The 27,806-nt window shown below is 36.8% G+C and overlaps 1 protein-coding gene across 10 annotated transcripts in view; it reads right to left on the bottom strand.

The window, feature by feature from the left end:
- ADGRL3 (adhesion G protein-coupled receptor L3) overlaps positions 1 to 27,806 on the bottom strand; it is an 860,202-nt gene that overhangs the window by 123,798 nt on the left and 708,598 nt on the right. For all 10 annotated transcript variants that reach the window (XM_082838915.1, XM_082838914.1, XM_082838913.1 and 7 more), the window contains 2 exons: positions 4,091 to 4,274; positions 3,031 to 3,153 (listed from right to left, as the gene is read on the bottom strand). In XM_082838915.1, the coding sequence (XP_082695041.1) occupies positions 3,031 to 3,153; positions 4,091 to 4,274 (307 nt within the window). The remainder of the gene's footprint in view (positions 1 to 3,030; positions 3,154 to 4,090; positions 4,275 to 27,806) is intronic.

The raw sequence follows: 27,806 nt of genomic DNA, 5'->3' as shown, positions 1-27,806 counted from the left end.
GTGAATGACAGAGAAGTTTCTATAAAAAGAAATATAAAATATGCATTCCAGAAGCACAAAAATGCAAACATCTGATGAAGGAACACGCTTGGTGTGTTTGAGGAATAGAATCAAGACTGAATTAGGGAACCCTGTGCACTGTAGATAAAAATATAATTGATATAGCCACTATGCAAAATAGTATGGAGAGTCCTCAAAAAATTAAAAATAGAACTGCCATATGATCAGCAATTCTACTACTGCGTATTTATCTAAAGCAAACAGAAACACTGACTTGAAAAAACCTATGCACCCTGATTTTCATTGCAGAATTATTTATAATAGCCAAGACATGTAAACAACCTAAATGTCTACTGATGGATGAATGGATAAAGAAAATGTTATATATATAATTATACATAGAGATATAAAATGGGGAATGGAATATTATTCAGCCATAAAAGGGAAATTTTGCCATTTGCTATAACCTGGATGGACCTTGAGGGCATTATGCTAAGTGAAATAAGTCAGATAAAGATAAATATCTCACTTACATGTGGAATCTTACAAACAAACAAAAAAATAAAGAAAACAGACTGCTAGTTGCTAGAGGTGAGGAGTGGGAGTAGGCAAAATAGGTGAAGAAGGTAAAATGTAAAAACTTCCATTTATAAAATAAACAAGTCATGGGGATGTAATGTGTGGCATGGTGACTACAGTTAATATTGGGTTGGTCAAAAAGTTCGTTTGGGGTTTTCTATAACATCTTACGGAAAAACTCGAACAAACTTTTTGGCCAACTCAATAATACTGTGTTGTCTATTATGAAAGTTGATATAAGAGTACATCTTAGGGCTTCCCTGGTGGCGCAGTGGTTGAGAGTCAGCCTGCCGATGCAGGGGACGCGGGTTCGTGCCCCGGTCCGGGAAGATCCCACATGCCGCGGGGTGCCTGGGCCCGTGAGCCATGGTCGCTGAGTCTGCGCGTCCGGAGCCTGTGCTCCGCAACGGGAGAGGCCACAACAGTGAGAGGCCCACGTATCGCAAAAAAAAGAGTACATCTTAAAAGTTTCCCTCTCAAAAGAAAAAAAAAATGTAACTATGTATGGTGATAGATGTTAACTAGACTTACTGGAGTGAGCATTTCACAATATATACAAATATCAAGTCATTATGTTGTACACCTGAAACAAACATAATGTGATATGTCAATTATATCTCAATTAAAAAAAAAGAATCAAGACTAGACTGTCTGGATCACAGAGAGCATGCTAAAAACAGACGTGAGGGCTTCCCTGGTGGTGCAGTGGTTGAGAGTCCGCCTGCCGATGCAGGGGACACGGGTTCGTGCCCCGGTCCGGTAAGATCCCACATGCCGCGGAGCGGCTGGGCCCGTGAGCCATGACCGCTGAGCCTGTGCGTCCGGAGCCTGTGCTCTGCAGCGGGAGAGGCCACAACAGTGAGAGGCCCACGTACCGCAAAAAAAAAAACAGACGTGAGGTGGAGCAGCTGAGGCAGAAAGGAAGTGGGCTGGGGAGCATGTGGTAGGCCTGTTAAGTCACTTGATTTCATTCTAAGCATAACTGGAGGTGAACTGGTCAGACTCATGTTTCAGGAAGAACACTTTGTCAACAGGACATACTGTTGTGGGGCAAGAGTCAAAGAAGGGAAACCAGTCAGGAAGCTAATGCAGGAATCTGATTTCATGTTATAGAAAATCTTATTCCACACTCATGTGTATAAAATTGATGACTAATAAGGACCTGCTGTATAAAAAAATTAATTAAATAAAATTCAAAATTTTAAATAAATAAATAAAAGAGTAAAAAAAAAAAGGAAAATCTTACTGCTGCCTCAAAATTCACAGTTAATTTAGCAACATAGTACTATTTATAAATTCAGTCTTATAAGATTTCCAACACTTATAAAGAATTTTGTTCTGCTGGTAACAAACATAATTTGTTTTTCTTGATATTATTTAACAGTCTTTTCTTTTTTCAAAACTATTTACCTTGTAATATGAAAAATCAGCTTTCAGTTGGTTGCTACAACCTGAAGTCATCTTCCTATCACCTAGCAGGTTAAAGGATCTCACTTCCTTAGCAAAAAATATGTTTAAAAAATTTTAGGGACTTCCCTAAAGTGGCACGGTGGTTAAGAATCTGCCTGCCAATGCAGGGGACAGGGTTCAAGCCCTGGTCTGGGAAGATCCCACATGCCGCAGAACAACTAAGCCCATGAGCCACAACTACTGAGCCCACAAGCCACGACTACTGAAGCCTGCACGCCTAGAGCCTGTGCTCCGCAACAAGAGAAGCCACTGCAATGAGAAGCCCGTGCACCGCAATGAAGAGTAGCCCCCCTTCACCGCAACTAGAAAAAGCCCACGTGCGGAAGTGAAGTCCCAGTGCAGTCAAAATATAAATTAAAAAAATTAAAAAAAAATTAATATTAGTGAGGCTTCATACATACTTTCTCTGTGGGATTATTTATTTACTTAATTTTAATCATATTCAATGAATAAAACCTAGTAATAAATCAATCGATATCTACCAGTTCCATTCCCCAAAAGCATCTCCTTACATTTATATTTTTTATATGCTTTGCAAAGGAAAATCATAGAAACACCCTCAAAAAGAAGTTAATAAAGAAAAAACATATAATTTTAAAATTACAAGTAAAATTTCCATTTGAAATTTTAGAAACAAAATCTGTCAACTTGGTGAGAGTTACTCCTTTTAAGGAAAAAAGTCAGAACATCTGGATTTTGTTGTTTATTAATTTCCCTTACATTCAAGTTTCTGATATTTTTCTACAACTGAAAATTAACAACAATTTCAAAATCTAATTGAGAATTTTGTAGAGCAAATATCATTGCAATATTTTTGGTGCAGGAGCTAAGAAAGAGGAGGAAGAGGAGGTGAAGAAAGAGAACAGTGTAGTGAGAGGAGAGGAGAGCTTTTAGATAGCAGATCTAAAATTTGAAGCCAAGATGCAATGAATTAATGACAAGTTCAATTCCATCAAGCTTAATAAATAAATTCTAACCTACCATTTCGGCCATTTTGTTTTAGAGTATTTGCAGAGAGCTGGATAGTGCTTCCATGACCCATGTTTTCTGGAAACTTTAGGTCTTCTAAGTTTCCTTCAGTGCTCAGCCTTGCAACCTCCAATTCTATTAATGGCAAAGACATAATCAGTGGTCGTTGAGAAACATGACAAATTTAAGATAATCTAATTATTGAAATATTTCTGAAATTAAAACACTGGAATTAATGTTCTGTCTGCCATACTTTATAGTACTTCAGTCTTCTATTTAGAAGTTTTTTTAGTGTTTTAATTTTTTTCAAAATAAAGCAAATAAAAGCTATTAAAATCAGGTAGATAAGAATACAAGGATAGCAATTATAAAGTCTAGACTTTAAAACTCAAGCTCAAATCCTTACAATTTGTCATTGACTATAAATTTACTTTCAAAATGTTATCTTTATTTTATGAATTAAGTGAAAATCCTTTTATAATCTAGAGCTGTACTATTATGTCAATATTGACTTATCTTTAAATGTAATAAGTTTGAAATAGCTTTATCAAATGTTCTGAAATAAAACTGTCAGCTACATCCTTAGACACATTAAAAATAGATTTATACTCTTTATGAGCCAATAACACAATTATCAAAAATTGTTTTATCACCTTCATGTAAATGACTGGCTTCTTTATAGTTTATAATTCAGAGACATTCTTATTATAACTGAAGTGACCCATAAGGATAAAATTTTAAATACTACTGTACATACATAGATACACACATACATAAAAACTGAAAAAAAAAATACACGGACCTCATTGTAAGTGATCTCAGGCTAATATATTCAATATTGGAATGTCCTTAGGAGGATACATACATGATTATGAGGCTACTTCTAAGCTAATGATAGGTGATACCCTCCTAATTATAGAAAAAGGATAACTTATCTCCACTGAAATAAAGTATCACTCATGATATCTGGTCCGCTATCGATGATACTTTTTTCTTTTCTCTCTTCTGCTGAAGAAGATGATAGCTTTTTCTTGTCCCTCTCTGGCCCTTCTGAAGAACAAAGGCCACTTACGAATATTGTCTGTGTTCTCCCTGACGATGTCAGTCTTCAAAAGGTTATCAGCCAGCACAAAAGCACTTTCCTCCACAGTGTCAAGCAACATGGTGGCTGCACGTAGCTGATCACTTGTAGTCAGGTCTCTCCAGGCATTCAAGGCTTGTGGCTGGAGGAGGTTGTTAACTGTCTCGACCATTGCCTACGAAAGGATGAACAGAATGACTGAGGTCTCTAGTGAACCCGCAGGGCTGTCAGAAATCCAGGCATACATGTTGCCCAGCAAGTAAGGATCAGTGGTGTGCATGAGTTCAGTATTGTCCCAGCCTCCCCTGTGACATGCTGCAGTGGAAGCATTCATTATTTTGCTCTGTAAGACCCTAGCTGAGATTTTGCAAGGCAACAGGAAAAGCTGCTTTTGTTCTGAAGGACAACAAATAGATCCATGGTTGCTTCTTAAAATCAATAGCAAAGGCTTCAATAAGACTATAATTACATAGTTAAATTATTTGGTTGGTGAACTGTTGGCAAGTAATTTAAACTAATACTTTTATCACATCACCACAAAAAAATGATTTTCTCTATACATCACCATAAAACTAGATGCTAAACATAACAGAAATCAAAAGGATGACTATAGACAGGACAATACAAGAATCTGTCGCCTATAGGTTGAAGGACTTTGAGCAAACCAATTTTTTTTCTTAGTCAGCTAGTAAAATGTCAGGATAGGGAAAATATCAAAGCATACATACTCCCAGGGGCTTTGGATGTGTTATGTGTGGAGAGAAACCTTCGTGCTGTTTATTACTAGGAAGGGGAATAAACAGTTGGAACTTGCTACCTATGGCCCTCAGGTGTTTTTCCTTAAAAAAAAAAAACAGCAGTAGGCACACTCACACATAGAGATAAGGCACCACGTTTCTCTTTGCTTCATCCAAAAGAATCATCTTTCTAGTTACAATTTATATATTTCCTGTGGTTAGCTCAATACTCCAGGGTACAAGAAAAGACAGTTCTTCCAATAAGGTCTTCTTAAGGTTTCACTCAAACATAGAGAATTGCAAAACAGAAAAATACAACACTGGCAGTTTGAAAGTGATCATCCTTGAACCTGTTGATTATCAAATACGCATCTAATCTGGAAATGAAGTTGAATAAACAGCCAACACAGGCAATTTCCAGGCAGCACATAGGTGTTTAGAAACAGGACTCACATTATTGACACTGTTGGCAGAGGGACAGGGAAAGACTGGAGAAATATCCATTACAGCTGCAGTGTTTTCTTCTGGCTGGTGTTTTTATAGTAACTAAGTAACAACTGTTAAAAATTCAGCTTCATAATGAAACACCTTGGCTGCCAATTAACACCAGCTTCAAAAACTAATTTGCCTTTTGATAAAAATTGTTTTTCTTGATATTTTTCCCAGCTATTCCAAGTTTTGGCCAAAAATCATCATCACTGGACTTTTATGTAAAATAGTTCTACTTGCAACTTGAGTATTTTGCATCATTTAAAAAAAAACCTCTCGAGTTTAATGACTGGTTATTTTCACATAGTATGCTTAGCTCTGTCACTTGTTCTGGGTTTAAAGCATGACCTAGAAGCCAGACAAAAGCATTTCTGGATCACAACAATCTGATCTGCTTTTCAGGAAGTTTTCTATGGGGTGATGCCAACAGGATATGCCAAAAAAAGGAGGTGCCAGATAGAAATCAAACAAAAAGAAGTTTAGGTACTTTCTGACGCCAAACAGAGGACACTGACCTCTTGAGTGTAAGGAAGTATTCTTTCTGGGATTAGATGATCCTCTGAATTCATTAGAAATGCTCTGAAAACCCCATATGAAACAGAAATTATGCCTGTGCTTTATGGAGCAGCCATTTTAATATTAGTGAATAATCGTACATTGATTAATTTAAACCTTACCTCAGGGAAAAATTTTTGGGAATAATGCAATGTTTCTGTTCTGCTCTTTATTGCTTTTAATGTTTTAAATTTTAAAAAGGCAAAAGGAGGAAAGAAAGAAAAGAAAAAAGAAAAAGAAGCAACTATGGTCAACTCTGGGAATGTTCTAAATAGAAAACTGTTTACAACAGACTACTTTAGATAAAATACTGTCTTTAAATTGACAGCAAATAAATCAAACACACCCCATTATCTTAGTTTTGCAACTGAAAATGTATAAGGTGCAATATTTTTTCATAGTTATACATTTTGTATACATTTCAACAACTGCATCTTCCCAAATAAAATAGTCTTTAGAGAAGTTTTCTATTAAAGGCCAAAGGATTTCCAAGTTCATCGCAGAAACGACAGACTTAAAATATGGCCCTAAATCCTGGGTGGGTTAAGACACAAATCTAATATTTATTTATTCGTAAAACAGCACCTGTTATGATTGCCCAAGTATAACTGAAAGGAAATGTCAACAGAAGAATTGAGAGAGAGAATTCTCTAGTGCTAAAATCAGTGTAGGATTTGGAACTACACCTGCTGAGTTTGTAACTGGACGCTGCCACTTTACTAGTTGTGTGCTGTTGGGCAAGTTACTTCACTTCTCTGTATTAACCTGTAAATTGGAGATGATAATATAATCATTTCATAAGGTTGCCTGGCTCATAATAAGTGTTTAGGTGCAATCTTTACTTCATTTGATATCGAAGTCCAGTGTGGGAAGAAAAGAGGTCTTCACTGAATAAAGCACAAGTCATACCCGATAATTGCAAAATATTCACACTGAAGTGAGATCTGGAAGGAATACCTCTTCTACAATGCAATCTTCATAAACAGACCTGTCACACAACTTTACTACTAAGGAACGGGAGGAACATGTGTATTAAATAGTTCATAATATGTGTTCCAGAGGCTTGAACTAACTGACCCGTTTTCTGCTAGTGAGACAGCACAATTAAGTCAATCTTAATAGCTTTATAATTGATACAATTTGTGTAAGCTTTCCAAGGTTGCTGATGTGTCCCTGTTACCAATTTAATGAAGGCTAATTAAATAGGCACAACTCTTCGATGGTAAAAGAATATATTTCGTTTTCCCTATATATTTTGCATTTATATATTTAACCCATAAATAATGACATCTGGTAATTAAGTTTTCCATCTTTTTTTTTCTTTTTTGGTCAAACTACTTATTTCCATTGCTTTCATTAGCTCAACAACATTTCTTTAAAAAACAGGTTGATTTTCATTGTATTTGGTTACAAAGAAATGAGCTTAACTACACTTAGAACCAGAGTTGAACAGGAAATATACAATGAATTTGATTAAAGTGAGGTGCTGTGGCATTACTTTAATGTCCAACAGCTCTCATTAATTTCTATTTTCTGCTATAATTTTTTTTCTGACCTAAAATTTACATTCTAAAGTTGGACGGAAATAAGATTGGTTCTGAATATATCTTAAAAAAATTTATATTCTCACCACAATGCCTTGACCCAGAAGGAAAAAACAAACAAACAAAAAACACCTAATGGTTTTGACATGTATAGACTGAAATAATCTAAATTTTGAGAAGTTAATTTAGTCAACAATATCTTTGCCAGAAGCTAAATGTTAATTCACTCCATTATCCTTTTTAAAACACTAGAAACTGAATAAGAGATGGACATTGGAAATGTACATTCTGGTTCTGCTACTAAACTTGTGTGCCTTTGAACAAATTGATGTTTTCTAACCAATCAACAACGTGTGAACTACAAAAGAAAATAAAACTCATCGTGTTTCAATTCGAGGGTGGTTAGGGGCATTCTACTATTAGATATTACTCTCCTCATTATACAGTTTATGGACTAGACTCTAAAGTCACCTTTTTTTTTAAGTCTTTATTGAATTTGTTACAATATTGCTTCTGTTTTATGTTTTGTTTTTTTGGCCAGGAGGCATGTGGGATCTTAGCTCCCTAGCCAAGGGATCGAACCTGCTCCCCCTGCGTTGGAAGGAGAAGTGTTAACCACTGGACCACCAGGGAAGCCCCTAAAGTCACTTTTGACTTTATAAAAATCAAATATAAATTAGGAAGTGTGAAAAGTCACTTAGATTCATACCAGGATCATGTACATAACATACCCTTCTGGACATATATTTGTATTACACACAATATTATTGAAACTCTTAAGCAAATTCATTTGACTAATTTTACTCAGAGCATATAATTGTAGTATGTTTGTTAAAAGATGTTATAAACTGTATAATCACACTTTATATATTTCAAAAGGGAAGATGTACTTATTTGTTATAACTACTGTGAAAAATTTTGGAGAAAAACAGCTATATACCCTTCCAATAACAACTTTTGTCATTTTTCCAGGAGAATGTGCTTGTGAAATAGTCTAGGATTCCTTGTTAAGAATACATAAAAGGGAGCTTCCCTGGTGGTGCAGTGGTTGAGAGTCCATCTGCCGATGCAGGGACACGGGTTCGTGCCCCTGTCCAGGAAGATCGCACATGCCGCGGAGCAGCTGGGCCCGTGAGCCATGGCCGCTGAGCCTGCGCATCCGGAGCCTGTGCTCCGCAGCGGGAGAGGCCACAACAGTGAGAGGCCCGCGTACCGCACAAAAAAAAAAAAGAAAGAAAAAGAATACATAAAAGCGTCCGTGGTTGAAGTAAGTCAGAAAGAGAAAAACAAACACCGTATACTAACACATATATATGGAATCTAAAAGAACCTAGGGGCAAGACAGGAATAAAGACGCAGATGTAGAGAATGGACTTGAGGACACAGGGAGGGGGAAGGGTAAGCTGGGACGAAGTGAGAGAGTGGCATGGACATATACACACTACCAAACGTAAAATAGATAGCTAGTGGGAAGCAGCCGCATAGCACAGGGAGATCAGCTTGGCGCTTTGTGACCACCTAGAGGGGTAGGATAGGGAGAGTGGGAGGGAGGGAGATGCAAGAGGGAAGAGATATGGGGATATATGTATAGTTGATTCACTTTGTTATACAGCAGAAACTAACCACACCATTGTAAAGAAATTATACTCCAATAAAGATGTTAAAAAAAAAAAAAGGATCCATGGTGAAAAACATATCAATGGCACTTCTTACTGAGGTGAGCTGTAAATCTTAAACTAGGTAAGCAGAACCACCTGGGAAACTTAGTTACCCTTCTTCCTTTGCTTGAAACCACTAGAATAAAGATCCAAATAGAATGAATGTCTTGTGAAAAGATATACAACTATACCACCATGGTATTTTTCTGAAGACAAGCTTTTCGATCATGATCTCATTCAGGTTTTAACTCAGGTATCAACTGCTCAAAGAGGTCTTCCACTAACAGCATATCTAGGCAGAGTCTCCCACTCTTAAATCCAAGATCTGTTTTGTTTTCTTTGTATCATGTATCATTATCTAAGATATGTCAGATATTTATTTACCTACAGGACTCTGTCAGTCAAGATCTCTCACTCAAGAAAAGGCAAGCTTCATGAGGGTGGTGACTGTGTCATCTGTAAGTGCCAAAAACTCTGCCTGGATCATAATAAGTGTTCAATAACTCTTTGCTGAATGACTGCTATCCAGTGAAGATTCACACATGAGTTTTCTCCCTTTTCACACCAGCAGAAAACAAATCTCTGATTTTATAAGAGCAAAGATTATCTAAGCACAAATGAAAAAACCTATTAGCTAGCCAATGTTATCTGAATCATTATCATTTCAGAGACTCAATGTCACAACAGGCTCCGATTTTAGTACTTATTCACCTCTAACAGAATTATCCATATTTGGGTCTGGCATTCTCACTAGCTTATGATGTCCTCAGGGGATACATCATGTTCATTTGTATTTTTCCAGGGTAAATTTTAGTGCCTTGAGACATTTTGGGTATTCAATAAATGCCCATTAAACAAAAATAACCTACTTTTAATATCAAATCATGAATAAAATAGGGAAACTGAAAACATCTTCGTTTAGTTCTATAACTTTTTGTTGTGTCTCCCGAGAAGTCTTCTGAGTGCTCAGATATCAGCATGGTTTGGAAGGAAGGCAGGGTGAATTACAGGGAATTAAGGAGAAAAGCAGAAGCACAGGTTATTGTAGTGAATGCAGATCACTATGCATAATGACAATATATTCTATAAAAAGCCTTCCACAATGTTTTATTTATTTATTTTGGGTTTTTCTTTTTCTTTTTTTTTTTTTGGCTGAGCCACGTGGCCTGTGGGATCTTAGTTCCCTGACCAGGGATTGAACCCACGCCCTCGCAGTGAAAGCTCAGAGTCCTAACCACTGGACCACCAGGGAATTCCCCCAAATGTTTTAAAATGTACCAAAGCTCACTTTCAATGCAACTCAATGAGGTTTTATTAAATATGTATGATATGCAAAGAACTAGGGAAGTCACTGTTGCGTGAGGTTAGGAAAAATAAGGAAAACATGGAATCTGTTCTCAATTTGCCTATACTCCAAAGCAGAAGGTAAGCACGTCACATGGGACAAAAAGTAATGAATTCTTGCTGAGGAGGATCAAGAAAAGACCCCAGAGGTGTTTGGTTTTGAGTGGGACACTAAAAGATGAATAAACTTTCTTTAACTATGATGAGGAAATTTGAAGCTAAGGAACATAACAAGCAAGTTGATGATTAAAAAAAAAAAAAAAAAAGAAGGTACCAAGGCAAGCTATTTGTTTGGTTTGAGGCGAGGATCATGTATGGTGCATGGAAAGATAGTTTAAGAGATGAGTACAGTGAGAGAAATGGTAAGTAGAAGTCAGGTTTTAGAAGATCTGCAGTATGATGGAAGTTTGGTTTTTATTGTGTAGAAAATGTACAGCCGTTAAAGATATTTAAGCAAAGGAGTTATAAGCTTAGATCTTAAGTTCTTCAGTTCATTTATTATATTTTTAAGTTCTCTTGTGTTAAAATAAGCAAAGATTTATATATATGCAGATTATCATCAGGCAGCCCATTAGAAAGTTAAGAGCAAATGTTTCCTACTGGTAGATAAATTTAAATTAATAAATTGCTGACATCCTTTTGAAAAAATGCCTAGTAACATGAAATTTTATTTTACTCTTTACTTCCACATCTTTGTTTTTTGATGTGTTCTCCTGAATGCAATATTTCTTTATCAATATATACAGTAATCATGCTGAACACTGTTATTTTCTCACTATATTGTACATATGGTTATGTTTAAATATATTTCATGTATAAATTTCAGGATATATAGAGAAAGAGAAATAAGTCTTCAGGTCTTCTCTACTCTCATTTCTTGCTTTCTCACTATATATATATGTGTGTGTGTATATATATATATATATATATATATATATACACACATATATAGAGAGAGAGAGAAAGAGAGAGTTTACATTGATTTATAATTAAAAAAACAAAAACATTTTTCTTTCATTCTTCATTTTTGACTTCTTGATATAAAGTTTATTAGTTGAGAATAAAATAAAATAGAGTAAAAGTTTACAATCATTCCTGAATAATGCACATTGTACTCCAATTTATGTTTAGACATTGATTCGAATTGAAAATTTAAAGGTCAAATGTTAGAAGTCTTCAAAACAGTTTTAAACTTGCAGGTTTTTTTATTAGAAGTCAAGATGAGTGACTGATAATTTACACATCTGATCAATAAACCTAAGGTTCTTTTTATAATCACTGTCATTTAATATTACTAAGCATATAAAAACCACTAATCTCTGAACTCCCTTTTACATTACAGTGAAGTGTTGGTATCTTCAAGTCTTAAATTAGATTGCATAACACAACTGACCTTAATATAGTAATAAGAACATTTAGTAGTAGAACAAGGTGAAACTAAAATTTCATAGAAATGACTCTGCCTCTTCAAGAAACCCCTTGTTATTTAAAAATGTATTATTTTTTAGCAAACTGTAATTGTATTATTTTTAAAATCTTATTTAGAGTTAAATGATTGAACACTGTCAAATCTATGCTGTTTTATAGGAATTAAATGGAGCTATAAACTTGACTCAAACTTTCTGCTAACTCAACATTCATTCAACAAATATTAACTAAGTACCTTCAATTGGGATACTGCAAGAAGGACAGATATTCTCCCTTCCCTCAAAGTGGTAACAATATAGTGAGACCACTAAATAAAAGACGACATGACAAGCATTATAATAGCGGAAACACGGGGTTCAAGCGTTGTATTAGGCTCCATGAAGTAAAATTTCAAGCTTAAATACAACATTGACCAAACAGGCAAGGGGTAAACATGTGTTTATACATACAGAGGTGAAAGAGAACAGGCATCTCAGAGGAATTGAAAAAAAATTCCTTACAGTAGAGCAGAGTGCAAAGGGTTCAGTGACAAGATTAGTAAGTGAAGGCTAGTTTTCAAAGAGGCTTGCAAACCTTGTTAAGATATTTGCAATTCTTCCAAAAGGCACCAATAAGTCACTGAAAAATTTAAGGTAGGGGAGTGATATAAAATACAATGGTTAATATTTACTGAGTGTGTTCCAGACTGTCATCTAAATGCTTTTTATGCATCAGCTCCTTTAATTTTGAGAATAACCCAAAAGGTAGAAGTAGTTATTATTCTCATCTTGCAGTGACAAAATTGAGACTCAGAGAAGTTTTTTTTTTTTTTCTTTCTGTCATCCTTATGCAGGGGCCATGCTAATCTTCTCTGTATCGTTCCGATTTTAGTATAATGTGCTGTCGAAGCGAGCACAAGACTCAGAGAAGTTAACTTGCTAAAGGCTAATTAGTTAACATAGGGCAGAACCAGGGTTCAAATCCATGCATTCTGGCTCTGGGAATGGAGAAAAATAGAGATTCCAAAAATATTTAAAACAATTTGTTGATTAATTTACAGTTGGAAAGGGAAATGAAGTGAAATGCACAGAATTTGGGGGTAGGCAATGAGGTGGCACTCACTTAAAATGGGAATAAAGGAAAAGGAGCAAATTTTTGGTTGTTAAAAGGTAGAGGATGTAAGTACATGTTGGGGGAAAGTGTGCAAAACATGATGAATTCAGGTTTGTTTATTTTGAATGCAAAGTACTTGAATTGAATTAATTTAAAAGGTCTAGAGAAGACTTGTAGGGGAGAAAAGTAACCTTCCACTACCCTCTTAGGTTTGGTGACAAGACCTGAGAATTAAACTGACATAGAGTAACAGGAAAAAAGCACACAAGTTTTATTTAATACAAGGGATACTTCATATGAAAAATAAAGACCTGAAGAAGTAGTTAGGACTGAGAGTTTACCTGCTTTCTTAACCAGAGAATGATAAATTTGTGATGAAGTGTAAACATAAAGGAAAAGGGATTAAGCTACTAGGGGCACTAAATTGTGGGAAAGCAACTAGGAAATACATGGGGGAAACAAGTGGAAAATAAGGGTTATTTTCATTTTTGTACATTTTTTTGCTCAGATCCATTTTGGCATTGACTCCCACTCTCTGGTGATAAGAATCTTCTGCTCTTCCTGGCACATGGAAATTTTACAATCTGCTTTTAGATAGAAAGGGGGGGGGGATCAGAAAGCCCTTCTTCATCTGCTGTTTCTCAATTGCCTTTAGTTCAAAATAATGTGCCAAAGTGACAGGTTTTGGGGTGGCATATTCTTAACCTCTTCAGTCTGCAGTTTACTAAGATATCTGCTCTTGGCATACAGGTTTAGGCATCATAAATTCAGGAAGCTCATTGAAGCCACTGTGATATCTGACATTACCCAGATAAACTGAGTAGAAGGAGAAGAACTGATGACCTAGAAACACTAATGATAAAGAAGAAAATGTAGAAAGAATAGTCGACAACTGAGATGAAGCAAGAGTAAGTTGACAGAAGAGTGTGGTATCACAGAAGTCAAGGGAAGATTGTTTCCATCAATTTCAAAATGAACTCAATCATAAAAGTATCAAAAAAGTCCTTCTTGGGCTTCCCTGGTGGCGCAGTGGTTGAGAGTCCACCTGCCGATGCAGGGGACATGGGTTCGTGCCCCGGTCCGGGAAGATCCCACATGCCGCGGAGCGGCTAGGTCCGTGAGCCATGGCCGCTGAGCCTGCGCGTCCGGAGCCTGTGCTCCGCAACGGGAGAGGCCACAACAGTGAGAGGCCCGCGTAACGCAAAAAAAAAAAAAAAAAAAAAGTCCTTCTTGAAATAATAACTCTAGATTTTTTTCTGGGTAACTAGTAAAATGGTTGTAAAATAAACAGTAAAGCTATGGAGAAGCTGCTTTTGAGGGATAATCAGTTCAATTTTAAGTATCTTTACTTTGAAGTAGGACATTTATTCATTCAATAAGTATTTCTTGAGCATTTAATATGTCCCAATACTGTTCTAGACTCTTGATATACATCTTAAACAAAGCAGAAAAGGGGAAAAAAATCGTAGAACTAAATGTTCTGGCAAGGAAAGTAAACTTAAAATCAGATAGATTTATCTATCTATCATCTAACTATCTAATAAAATAAAAGTAAAATATACATGATAGGGGGATCTAGAGTCAGGGGTAGGGTTGGGGACAGGGTAGCTTGTGATTTTACCTAGGATGGTCCAGTGGGCCTCCTTGAAAGTGTAACAATTTAAAAAAGGCAAAGTTGATGAGAGAGTTACCCATGCAGATACTTGGAGGAGATATTCCACATCAGGGGGAACAAACAGAATAAAAGTCCACAAGTGGAAACATGCTCTGCATGTTCCAAAACCTTAAGGAGGCCCATGTTTGGAGTTTTTTTACAGAAAACAGGAGGGGTAGGACTGAACCACATCAATTGAGTAGGCAAACACTGCACAAAAATGTAGTTTTCAGGTGAAGACAGGGAATTCAGTTATAAATGGAGATGTCAGAAAAAAAAATGTGAAGACGTTGAGAAGTTAGCTTGAAATGAATTTTGGAGTTCAGGAAAGTGGTCTGTGCTACAGATAACATTTGTGAGTCTTAGGAACATAGGTGGTATTTAAATCAATGAGCTCACCCAGGGAGTGTGGGGACAAAGAGAAAACAAGAATAGACTGAGCTAGGAGGCACTCCAACCCAAGGGTTTGGGAGAAAAGGAACCAGCAAAGGAGACCGGAAAGAAGCATCAAGAGGAGGAAACCCAAGAGAATGAGCTGTCCTGATGAGAATGTATCAAGGAAAAGGGAGTGGGGAGTGATCAACTGTGTTGGATGTTTCTGATTGGTTAAGTACGATGGATTGACAATTGACTACTGAGTTTAGCAGCATGAAATCCTTAATGACCTCAGCAAGTGCAGTTGCAATAAGGTAGTGAGGGCAAAAGCCTGATGAGGTGAAATCAAGAGAGAATACGAGGAGAGGGATTGGTGATAGTGAGTGTAGACAAGTGTTTTGAGAATTTCTACTGCAGTGGAAATACCAGCAAGCAATAGGAAACATTAGCCAGAAGCCTCAATTGAAAGGTAAATATTTAGAAGTCACTTTTTGTGTGCTAAGTAGAATTTAAATGGTATTGGGGATACAGAAATAAAAGTGGCACTGTTCCTTTCCAAGGAGCTCCGAAATACAAAAGTGAACAGATATTAAAATATAGCTTGACAACATTTAGAGAAGAGCTAACACCCATCCTTCTCGAACTCTTCCAAAAAATTGCTGAGGAAGGAACACTCCCAAACTCATTCTATGAGGCCACCATCACCCTGATACCAAAACAAGACAAAGATACTACAAAAAAAGAAAATTACAAACCAATATCACTCATGAATATAGATGCAAAAATCCTCTACAAAATACTAGCAAACAGAATCCAATAACACATTAAAAGGATCACACACCATGATCAAGTGGGATTTATCCCAGGGATGCAAGGATTCTTCAATATATGCAAATCAATCAATGTGATACACCATATTAATAAACTGAAGAATAAAAACCATATGATCATCTCAATAGATGCAGAAAAAGCTTTTGACAAAACTCAACACCCACTGATGATAAAAACTCTGTGGAAAGTGGGCATAGGGGGAACCTACCTCAACATAATAAAGGCCATATATGACAAACCCACAACAAACATCATTCTCAGTGGTGAAAAACTGAAAGCGTTTCGTCTAAGATCAGGAACAAGACAAGGATGTCCACTCTCACCACTATTATTCAACATAGTTTTGGAAGTCCTAGCCACGGCAATCAGAGAAGAAAAAGAAATAAAAGGAATACAAATTGGAAAAGAAGTAAAACTGTCAAACTCTATACACTGTTTGCAGATGACACAATACTATACATAGAGAATCTTAAAGATGCCAGCAGAAAACTACTAGAGCTAATCAATGAATTTGGTAAAGTTGCAGGATACAAAATTAATGCACAGAAATCTCTTGCATTCCTATAAACTAATGATGAAAAATCTGAAAGAGAAATTAAGGAAACACTTACCATTTACCCATTTACCATTGCAACAAAAAGAATAAAATACCTAGGAATAAACCTACCTAGGGAGACAAAAGACCTGTATACAGAAAACTATAAGACACTGATGAAAGAAATTAAAGATGGTACCAACAGATGGAGAGATATACCATGCTCTTGAATTGGAAGAATCAATATTGTGAAAATGACTATACTACCCAAAGCAATCTACAGATTCAATGCAATTCCTATCAAAGGAAACCACAAAGAAGACAAAAAGACAACCCTCAAAATGGGAGAAAATATTTGCAAACAAACCAATGGACAAAGGATTAATCTCCAAAATATATAAACAGCTCATGCAGCTCAACTTTTAAAAAAAACAACCCAATCCAAAAACGGGCAGAAGACCTAAATAGATATTTCTCTAAAGAAGACATACAGATGGCCAAGAAGCACATGAAAAGCTGCTCAACATCACTAATTATTAGATAAACGCAAATCAAAACTACAATGAGGTATCACCTCACACCAGTTAGAATAGGCATCATCAGAAAATCTACAAGCAACAAATGCTGGAGAGGCTGTGGAGAAAAGGGAACCCTCTTGCACTGTTGGTGGGAATGTAAATTGATACAGCCACTATGGAGAACAGTATGGAGGTTCCTTAAAAAACTAAAAATAGAATTACCATATGACCCAGCAATCCCACTACTGGGCATATACCCAGATAAAACCATAATTCAAAAAGACACGTGCACCCCAATGTTCATTGCAGCACTATTTACAATAGCCAGGTCATGGAAGCAACCTAAATGCCCATCGACAGGCAAATGGATAAAGAAGATATGGTACATATATACAATGGAATATTACTCAGCCATAAAAAGGAATGAAATTGGGTCATTTGTAGAGACGTGGATGGATCTAGAGACTGTCATACAGAGTGAAGTAAGTCAGAAAGAGAAAAACAGATATCGTATATTAACGCATATATGTGTAACCTATAAAAATGGTACAGATGAATTGGTTTGCAGGGCAGAAATTGAGACACAGATGTAGAGAACAAACGTATGGACACCAAGGGGGGAAAGCAGCGGGGTGTGGGGGTGGTGTTGTGATGAACTGGGAGATTTTGATTGATATGTATACACTGATGTGTACAAAATGGATGACTAAGAAGAACCTGCTGTATAAAAAAAAATTAAATTAAATTAAAAAGTATATATAGCTTGATAATTGCTGTAATAAGAGGAAAAGCGAGGATGTATAAGCGGGCATTTATCCAGACTAGGTGGGAGAAAGAATGCTTCTTTACAGTCACTGGCTTATAATGTAGGTGTTGGCAGATAAGTCAACGTTACTGAGAAGAAAGGATGGAGAAAGGAGAACAAATATAGAAGTAATCCAAGCAGAACATAACTGTGCCTTAAAAGGCACAGAGACATGAACTGCAAGTACTTAGGTGGTTTGGGAGTGTAGAATCTAAGAATATGGAAGGGGTCAGCTAAAGGTATGGGAAATCAGGTATGGGAAAAGAGGAGTCAAATTCTCAAACACTGTAGTCCAAAACAGGAAATTTTTTCTTTAGTGAAAAAGAGAGTAATGGACAGTCTTTGAGTGGGATCAAGTCTTAATCAGATTTGCATCTTTAAAACATTATTCAGCAGTAGGGAGAATGGAATGACAAATTTCTAAGTGTTTAAAGTGGTTGATTAAGGTTTTTTGAGAATTACCTACATAAAGGTGATAACTGAGCAGCAATAATGAATATCAGAGGAAAACTAAATTTGCAACCAAATTAATCTTGCAAAAATCTACTGTCACAACCCTAGTTAAAACTCTTCAATGGCATTCAGAATCTTGACTCCTTCCCATAGATTTCCTAGCCCTGTATTCTCCTTCAACCCATTGCTTCAGGCATATTATCCTTCTTTCTATTTCCAGAACTCTCCAATCTCACTTGGCCATGATAGGTGACCTCTGATTCTAGAATGCTTTTTCTCTAGATAGGCACATGGCTGATCTCTTACTGCCAGGAGTCAGCTGCACTGTCATCTCCCAGATACACACAGTCTAAAGTAACCAAGCAGTTACTTTAACTCATGATTCTGTTTTAATTCTCTGCATAGTACATCGGCCATTATCTTCTTCTATTATTTTGATTGCTTTACTGTCTATTTCCTTCCCAAACTCCAGTTTGCTAAACTAGGATGTGAGCTCTGCAAGAATAGTAATCCTGTCTGTCTTTACCTTTGAATCACTGCACCTGGTACAGTGCCTGAAGCACAGGAGCTCAACAAATATTGTCTGAGTGAGTAAATGAATGAATATTTCTATGCTCTTTTTAAGCATACACACTAATTATTTTAAATGGAAAATATATTTTCTGACTTTAAAAAGGACAACCTTGCAGGAAAGTCTGAAAAACTGTCACAGCCTAGAGGAGCCTAAGGAGATATGATGTTTAAATGTAATGTGATATCCTGATAGGATCCTGAAACAGAAAAAGGCATACTTAAAAACTAAGTGAATCTGAACTATGCATTTTAGTTAATAATAATATATCAATATTGGTTCATTAATTATAATGAATGTACCATACTAATGTAAGGTAGTAATAGTAAAGGAAACTCTGTGTGTAGGAGGGATATATGGTATTGGAACTCGATACTAACTGACCAATTTTCTGTAAGTCTAAAACTTTTTCAATAAATACTCTGTACTAGTAAAAAAAAAAAAATTAAAAAGTATACGTTGTGGATTAATCTCCAAAATTTATAAGCAGCTCATGCAGCTCAATAACAAAAAAACAAACAACCCAATCCAAAAATGCGCAGAAGACCTAAATAGACATTTCTCCAAAGAAGATATACAGACTGCCAACAAACAAATGAAAGAATGCTCAACATCATTAATCATTAGAGAAATGCAAATCAAAACTACAACGAGATATCATCTCACACCAGTCAGAATGGCCATCATCAAAAAATCTAGAAACAATAAATGCTGGAGAGGATGTGGAGAAAAGAACACACTCTTGCACTGCTGGTGGGAATGTGAATTGGTACAGCCACTATGGAGAACAGTATGGAGGTTCCTTAAAAAACTACAAATAGAACTACCTTACGACCCAGCAATCCCACTATTGGGCATATACCCTGAGAAAACCATAATTCAAAAAGAGTCATGTACCAAAATGTTCAATTCAGCTCTATTTAAAATAGCCTGGAGATGGGAACAACCTAAGTGTCCATCATCAGATGAATGGATAAAGAAGATGTGGCACATATATACAATGGAATATCACTCAGCCATAAAAAGAAATGAAATTGAGCTATTTGTAATGAGATGGGTGGACCTAGAGTCTGTCATACAGAGTGAAGTAAGTCAGAAAGAGAAAGACAAATACCGTATGCTAACACATATATATGGAATTTAAGAAAAAAAAATGTCATGAAGAACCTAGGTGTAAGATGGGAATGAAGACGCAGACCTACTAGAGAATGGACTTGAGGATATGGGGAGGGGGAAGGGTAAGCTGTGACAAAATGAGAGAGTGGCATGGACATATATACACTACCAAACATAAAATAGCTAGCTAGTGGGAAGCAGCCTCATAGCACAGGGAGATCATCTCGGTGCTTTGTGACCACCTAGAGGGGTGGGATAGGGAGGGTGGGAGGGAGGGAGACACAAGAGGGAAGAGATATGGGAACATATGTATATGTATAACTAATTCACTTGTTATAAAGGAGAAACTAACACACCATTGTAAAGTAATTATACTCCAATAAAGATGTAAAAAAAAAGTATACGTTGTGAACAGTTGAAAATACATAAGTATATACATTAAAACTGGAAAGTCTATTTATGGAATAACACCCACCTCTCCCAAAAGGAATTTCTTTGATAGTTAGTTGTGGACCCCTCCAGACTCGTAAATATTTACACATACATACAGATAGATGTGATCACCATAATAACGTTATTTGTTTGGTTTTGCTTGCTTGCCTTTTTTTTTTTTTTTTTTTTTTTACTTGCTACTGTATTATACCCATCTTTCTAAGTCAATACGAGATCTACCTCATTCTTTCTTTGGCTAAAGATTATTCCACTATTTGGTGTAGCATTTTATTCAACTGGTTTCCTACTGATACAGTTAAGTCTTTTTGTTGATATAAACTGTGATACAAGTGTACCTTGTGATCGTCTCTATATGCTTATTCTTCTCAGTGGTGGAATGCTACCACATAATGTGGGTCTGCCACAGCTACTCCCTAAGTCCTAGTTGTAGGTAAAGAGAACAGCACTGTTTTGTGATTGTATGACAAAATTTATAAAGGAACATTACAGAAACATGGATGTGAGTAAAAATTGTCTTTCTGGTAGGATATTTAAGAGGCTGATAACAGTAAGGAAGGAGATCTGAATGACTGGGCAGAGAGGCAGGGGAGAGGCAGGGCTGCTTGCACCACACAACTCCAAGGGGGTACCACTGAAATAGGTCACAATGTCAGTGGCGTGCCCCAGAGTTAGCAATGCAGCAGCCTCAGTGGGAAGGAGCCATACCTATTATTCTACTTTTTGAATTTTAAACCAGATACCTATATTAGCTATTCAGAAATAATCTGAAATAATCTTTTTTTTCCTTTTAACAAAAATGATTGCTTTCATACTATAACAATAAGAGAACAATCAAAAGAACATTTTAATCTATACTTAGGGCTTAAAAGTAACCATTGGTATTGTCATAACTCTATGGTAGATTATTACATATGGTAGATGAATATATCAATATGTACCATTAAATGAGAAAAAGTAGTTTTGGTTGTATCTAAGAACACTGTTTGCCCAATAATTCTCTTGTTTTAGATATAGAATCACTGGACATTAATAGATATAGTTATGCCCAGCTGCAAAAGTATACCTTTTAATGAAGCACTTAGCTATGCAAAGCTAAATCCCTTGGGCTATCCCTGAGTAGCCCAAGGGATATGGTCAGAAGTAGGGGAGATGGTCAAATATAGTTAGATGAGACATTTGGAAAGTTCTAACAGAGATGAATATTTTAGTTACCTGTCCTTATGCTTCTTTCTATGTAAAAATTAGCACGGATGCTAAGTAACCATCTTGTCATTTTGAGGATGGAAACCCATGTGCTAAAGACAATAGAGCAGAAAAGCAGATGAAGCCTTGGTCTCTGATACGGAGTTTTCACGCTAATCCTGAACCGTTTCGGCTGCATTTCCTTTTTACTTAATGAAAATAAAACCCTAGTTTAAGTTGTCATAGTTAAGTTTCTGTTACTACTGGCTGATAAGGGAAAATATCAGAATTATAATTCTGTTGGGAGCAGTATTAAAAAATCATTTGTTTGGTTCCAAGCCATCAAGGAACTACTCTACTGCAAATGACACCTTAAAACTTCCATTGCTTTCCTGATCTGTACCAGAAAGTAGGACCTTAAATCTGTAATTCTATTTTAAATGTATTTTTTTCCTTCTGGATAGGTTCATGATTATAATGCTGTTAAAGAAATAGCAAAGTAGGGCTTCCCTGGTGGCACAGTGGTTGAGAGTCCGCCTGCCGATGCAGGAGACACGGGTTCGTGCCCCGGTCCGGGAGGATCCCACATGCCGCGGAGCGGCTGGGCCCATGAGCCATGGCCGCTGAGCCTGCGCGTCCGGAGCCTGTGCTCCGCAACGGGAGAGGCCACAACAGTGAGAGGCCGGCGTACCACCAAAAAAAAAAAAAAAAAAAAAGAAATAGCAAAGTAAATTGATGTCCATTCTCTTGTGTTTGCGTAGAAAGTATATCTATTTATATTCTAGGTATTTAAAACTTTTCTGAAAGTAAACTCATGCTCGGAAAGCCAAGATGCGTTAGAATGGACTTTAAATAAACAATTTTACAATTAAGTAGTTATCTAGGCTTTGATCAAGAAGTTATAAGACAGAAGAAAATAAAATTTGGTGAAAAGTGAGAAAATACTTTTGTTTTAAGTGAAAACATTTTATTTAAAAACAAAAGGGCTTTTTTTTTCCCCACCCTTATTAGAATTACTTCCTGAAGCATTTACAAGCCACGTATATACAAACAGCAGCTGGAACATTTTGTTTACTTATAGGAAATGTGCAAACTGGAAGAGTCAGAAATGACTTTGTAAAGTGGCCATCTCTGCCTGACCTGACACATTAGCCATGGGAATTTTGAGAGATTCCCAAAATGATGTTCTTTGCACGTCAAAGCAGGAACTCCCTCATCAACATCTGTCATTGTCCTTTGGCGGTTTTCAAATTATTAGATTTATGAACTGACCTACCTATGCTCTTAAAGAATAACCTGAATAATTTACACTGCTTACATTACATATGGTTTTACTATCTTTTGATTCAACAATTGCTTTACAACAGTATTTAGTGACTGCAACTTATAGAAAAGAATTCTTATATCTTCTTTATCTAAAGAAAACTACTCTGCTTTGTAGATGGAAGTTACTTTCTTTGATCTCAAAGTCTTTTAGAAATAGGTTCAGGGCACCAGAAACATGCAGGGTGCAGATTTATATTTTTTCTCTTACTGACTCAAATCAAGTGCAGATTTATCAAGCTGTGAAATATATTAAGTTCACAAGGTTTTAACAAAGGGTTACCAAACCTGAAGAACCTGGTGTGATTCAAACTACTTTCAGATGTCCTTTTAATTATATTAAATGAAAGTTTGGGTTGGCTTTGATGCTTATGGGCAAACATCGAAATCTCCTGAAAGAGCTGCTAAAAGTACTCCCCGTTGCTGCAGTTAATATACTACATTGTATGCACACCACTAGCCAATTTATTCTAGCCACTTTAACAAGGATATCCAGCCTGACAGGCCACACAGAATAGTATCACAAGTCAAGCAAAGCACAAATCATTAGAGGACTCAGAAAGTCGTTTGACATGCACCATGGAGCTCTTTGTCACACAGCCAATTAAGTGACCAAACAAGAAACTTGAAAATACTCATTAATTTCTTCCTAGCGGTATAAATGGAGGTTAGAATCTTTCTTGTCTCATGCACCAAAGGCACACAAGTAAAACTGGCATAATTCAATCTGCACTTTGTCAAAGGTGCAAGTAGCAACTTTGGTTCACAGAAAGTCTGCATTACAGACAAAAAAATGAAAGCAATAGGTAAAAATGTTTATGCAGTACATATAATAATATAGATATCTGGGCTTTGGAATTTTAAAATTCATCAAAAGTTGACGTTACTTTTATCATTGAAAAGCTGTATCAGCATTTTCTTTCTTTTTTTTTTTGCGGTACGCAGGCCTTTCCCTTTGCAGAGCACAGGCTCCGGACGCACAGGCTCAGCGGCCATGGCGCACGGGCCCAGCCGCTCCGCAGCATGTGGGATCCTCCCGGACCGAGGCACGAACCCGCGTCCCCTGCATCGGCAGGCGGACTCTCAACCACTGTGCCACCAGGGAAACCCCTGTATCAGCGTTTCTGAGCAGATTCAGCAGCACTTGACATCATTTCCTTCTCCATGAAACAAGAACTTGAGTTGACTCCCCGATGCCATACTCTCCAGGTCCTACTCCTTCTTTAAGGCTGGTCATTAGTCTCTACGGCTGGTTCCTCTTCCTCTCCCTGACCTCATCATATTCAGTGTCCTGGGGCTCAGCTCTAGATTCTCTTCTCTTTCTACACTCATTTCCTTGATGAATTCATCTAGTACATTGGCTGAAAATGCCACTCTAAGTGAAACATTACTAAATGATTATGTCTAGCTTGACCTCTCAGGTAAATTTCAAGCTCGTATATCTAACTGTATATTTACCATCAATATTGCATACCTAATAAGAATCTCCAACTTAACATGCCCCTGAGTGAAGTTCTTTTCGTGCTCCTCCCAAATTGGTCACAGATTGACTATCTCAATAAATGGTGACCGCATCCTTCCAGTTGCTCAGTCAAAACACTTTGTGTCACCCCAACTCCTCTCTATCTCTGACACTTCACATACAACCCCTTAGCGAATCCTGTTTGTTCCACTTAAAAAAATTCCCAAAGCTGAAGAATTATCTCAGCATCCCACACTCATATCCTGTTCCAAGTGAATGTTGTTATTGCCCAAATGGTCACCCTGTTTCAGCCCTTACTTTTCCTGCTAGAATCTATTCTCCAGTTTTTTTTTTTTTTTTTTTTTTTTTGCGATATGCGGTCCTCTCACTATTGTGGCCTCTCCCGTTGTGGAGCACAGGCTCCGGACACTCAGGCTCAGCGGCCATGGCTCATGGGCCTAGCCACTCCATGGCATGTGGGATCTTCCCGGACCGGGGCACGAACCCGTGTCCCCTGCATCGGCAGGTGGACTCTCACCCACTGCGCCACCAGGGAAGCCCTATTCTCCACTTTTAAAACACATCACATCATGTCATCCTTCTGCTCATAAACCTGCAGTGGTTTCCTGTGTGTCTATGAGTAAAAGTTGAAGTCCTTACGATGGTCTATCAGATCTGGGCCCTCGTTGCCCCACAGATTAATGTCCTGTTACCCTCTTCTCTTTCACTCTCCTCCAGTTGCATTCGCTTCCTGGACAACACGGGCATATTTCCACCTCAGAAACTTTGTTTTCTCTGCTGGAATGCTTTTTCCTGCATATCTTCACAGTTCACTCCTTCAGAGTTTTTCTGAAATGTCACCTCAGTGATGCGTTTCTTGCTCTATTTTTCTCTGTAACATTTATCATCATCTCACATACCATATATTTCACATACTTAGCATACTGTTTATATTCTGCTACTGGACGTTTCACCCTAGGAGAGAGAGCAGGGATTTTGGCCTGTTATGGGCACTGCTATATTCCCAGTACTGATAAAATTACTGGGCACATGTGCTGAACTAGTAATTCTTGAATGTTTTTGTCGTTCACTACTATGTGATGTTTTTTACATAGTTTTGAATATAGAGATTGCTTTCACACTGATGGTACCTAGGATACAGATTTCTAGTGGATAATGAAGGTGAAACAAACAAAATAAATACATAAAATAAACAAAAAAAGCAAACTATAATTCCAAACTGAAATAAAAAGAGACCTTATTACAAATACTTGGTAAGATTTAAAGAACACATAGACTATCTACCTTTGAAAAAAAAGGAAAGAAAAATTTAAGGAAGGATGAGGAAGGATGGGAAGAGGGAGGAAACCAGGTATGCATGTATATGTGTCTTTTAAAAAAAATTTGCATCTATTTACCAATTTTTTCTGATCAGTTCTCAGCCCAACTATGCAAATAATAGTAGGTTCCAAAGAATGACTCAAGAGATTCACATCAAATACTGTACGTACTTATATTTCCCATTAAGCAAGATCAACTGCAGACTCTAGGGAGTCCATGCCACCTCTGAGATTTGGAGGACAAAAGAAACTGCTGATAAATATCAAAACATATTTCTTAGCTAGGAAAATGTCCTGCTTTTAAAGCAGTAAAAAATGAACGCTAGTAATTTTTAATAGTTCCTGCTAAAGAGAAGAACAATGTTAACAAACATTACTATTTAAAAGATGGGAACTTAGGATTGAAAAATGAGAAAAAAATATAAATATAAGTTCTGGTTACATTTATAGAACATGAAGGCAGTTGTTCTTAAGCTATTTGAAGTCACATTCTACTCTCAGATTCTCATGAAAGCACAGACCTCTCTTTGGAGCCATATAATTTTTTTATTCGTTCATGGATTACCCTCCTAAAACTTCCCCTGCCCCCATTCCACCCCTAGAGTTAAGAACTTATGCAATTCACATGTACTCGGATGGTTATAATCAAAAAGAGAAAATAACAGTGCTGCCGTAGATGTGGAAGAATTGGAACCCTCACGTACTGCTGGTGGAAATGTAAAATGGTGTGGTCACTTTGGAAAACAGTTTGACTGTTCCTCCTTTAACATAGAGTTAGAATATTTTCTACTTGCTTTTTTCTTCTCTCAATATGATAATTTTTAAATCACAGTCTCCTCTGAAAACCAAATGACCTCAAAGTAAATTATGTTTGTATTTGACCTGGCTATAGGAGTACAAAATAATCACCACACAGCCATTTGAGCTCAATCTCAAAAAAAGGAGAAATTTAGAAAAAATTGTTATACTTTATACCATTCCTGAAATACAGTACCATAAATCAATAAATATAAACCAAATAATATATCTTGACTTCTAACACCAAATAATGTCAGTTTTGCAATCACATTATTTTGGCGAATGAGAGCATGAGTTTCTGAATCAGGAAGACCTAACTTTGAATTCAGGAACCCTTCAATTATTACTGTGTAATTTTGTGAAAGCCATTTAATGCTTCCTGTGCCACATTTTCTCTAAGTTAAGAATAGCAATAACTTATATCATAGGGTTGTTTTGAATATTAAGTAAGAATTTATGCAGAATGCTTTGCACAATTATGGCCACAGTGCCTAATGAACATATTTATTCTTCATAATAAATCACTGTTATTTCTTTTTTTCTCTTGCGGTACGCGGGCCTCTCACCGTTGTGGCCTCTCCTGTTGAGGAGCACAGGCTCCGGACGCGCAGGCCCAGCAGCCATGGCTCACGGGCCTAGCCGCTCTGCGCAGCATGTGGGATCTTCCTGGACTGGGGCACGAACCCGTGTCCCCTGCATCGGCAGGCGGACTCTCAACCACTGCGCCACCAGGGAAGCCCTATTCTTAATCATGGTGTTGAAGAAGCACTGGATGCACATCAGGACAGCAGCACTAGTGCCACTGGTGCTAGCTGTGTGACCTTGGTCCAGTCATTTCATCTCTCCAGATCTCAACTCACCCATCTTCATCTCTAAGGTCCCTCCTGGTAATATTATATCATGGTAGCTACTTAATATGCATAGGTAACACAAACCTTATTTGTTATCTCTGGCATAAAACTTAAAACCCTCTCCTAAATGAAGGTATGTATTATGCCCGCAATATGGTAATGCTATTTTTACTATGACATGTCAATATCTATCTTTTGATAGTCAACAAGGATTTTAATGTAATCTACAATTACAACTAAATAAAGAAAAATAAAGTATATTTGACCCAATTTTTTGTTTTTGTTAAAATCCTTGAGACAAAAGAATAATGGGTTTTAGGAGATTCACATATTATTTAAAAAATCAGAGCAACTATCTTTTAATTGTTCACCTATAGATGAGTTATCATAGCTGACGACTGACAGTCCAGATTTCACTTTTTTTTTTTTGTGGAATAAAAAGTGGGAAGCAAGAAATAAAAAGTAGATCTAGATAATTCCTAAAATAGACACTGTATTTCCTAAAAATTAAAAGCTAAATGTGTTTAGATGGTCAAAATCAAACCTAGGAGAAGCACTGCTTGTGCCCATGGAAAGGAAATTTTTTTTTTTTA

This window comes from Leucopleurus acutus (assembly GCF_964270905.1).
Source record: "Leucopleurus acutus genome assembly, chromosome: 4".
In the NCBI taxonomy this organism is placed as follows: domain Eukaryota; kingdom Metazoa; phylum Chordata; class Mammalia; order Artiodactyla; family Delphinidae; genus Leucopleurus; species Leucopleurus acutus.
This window is presented reverse-complemented; position numbering and strand designations above follow the sequence as displayed.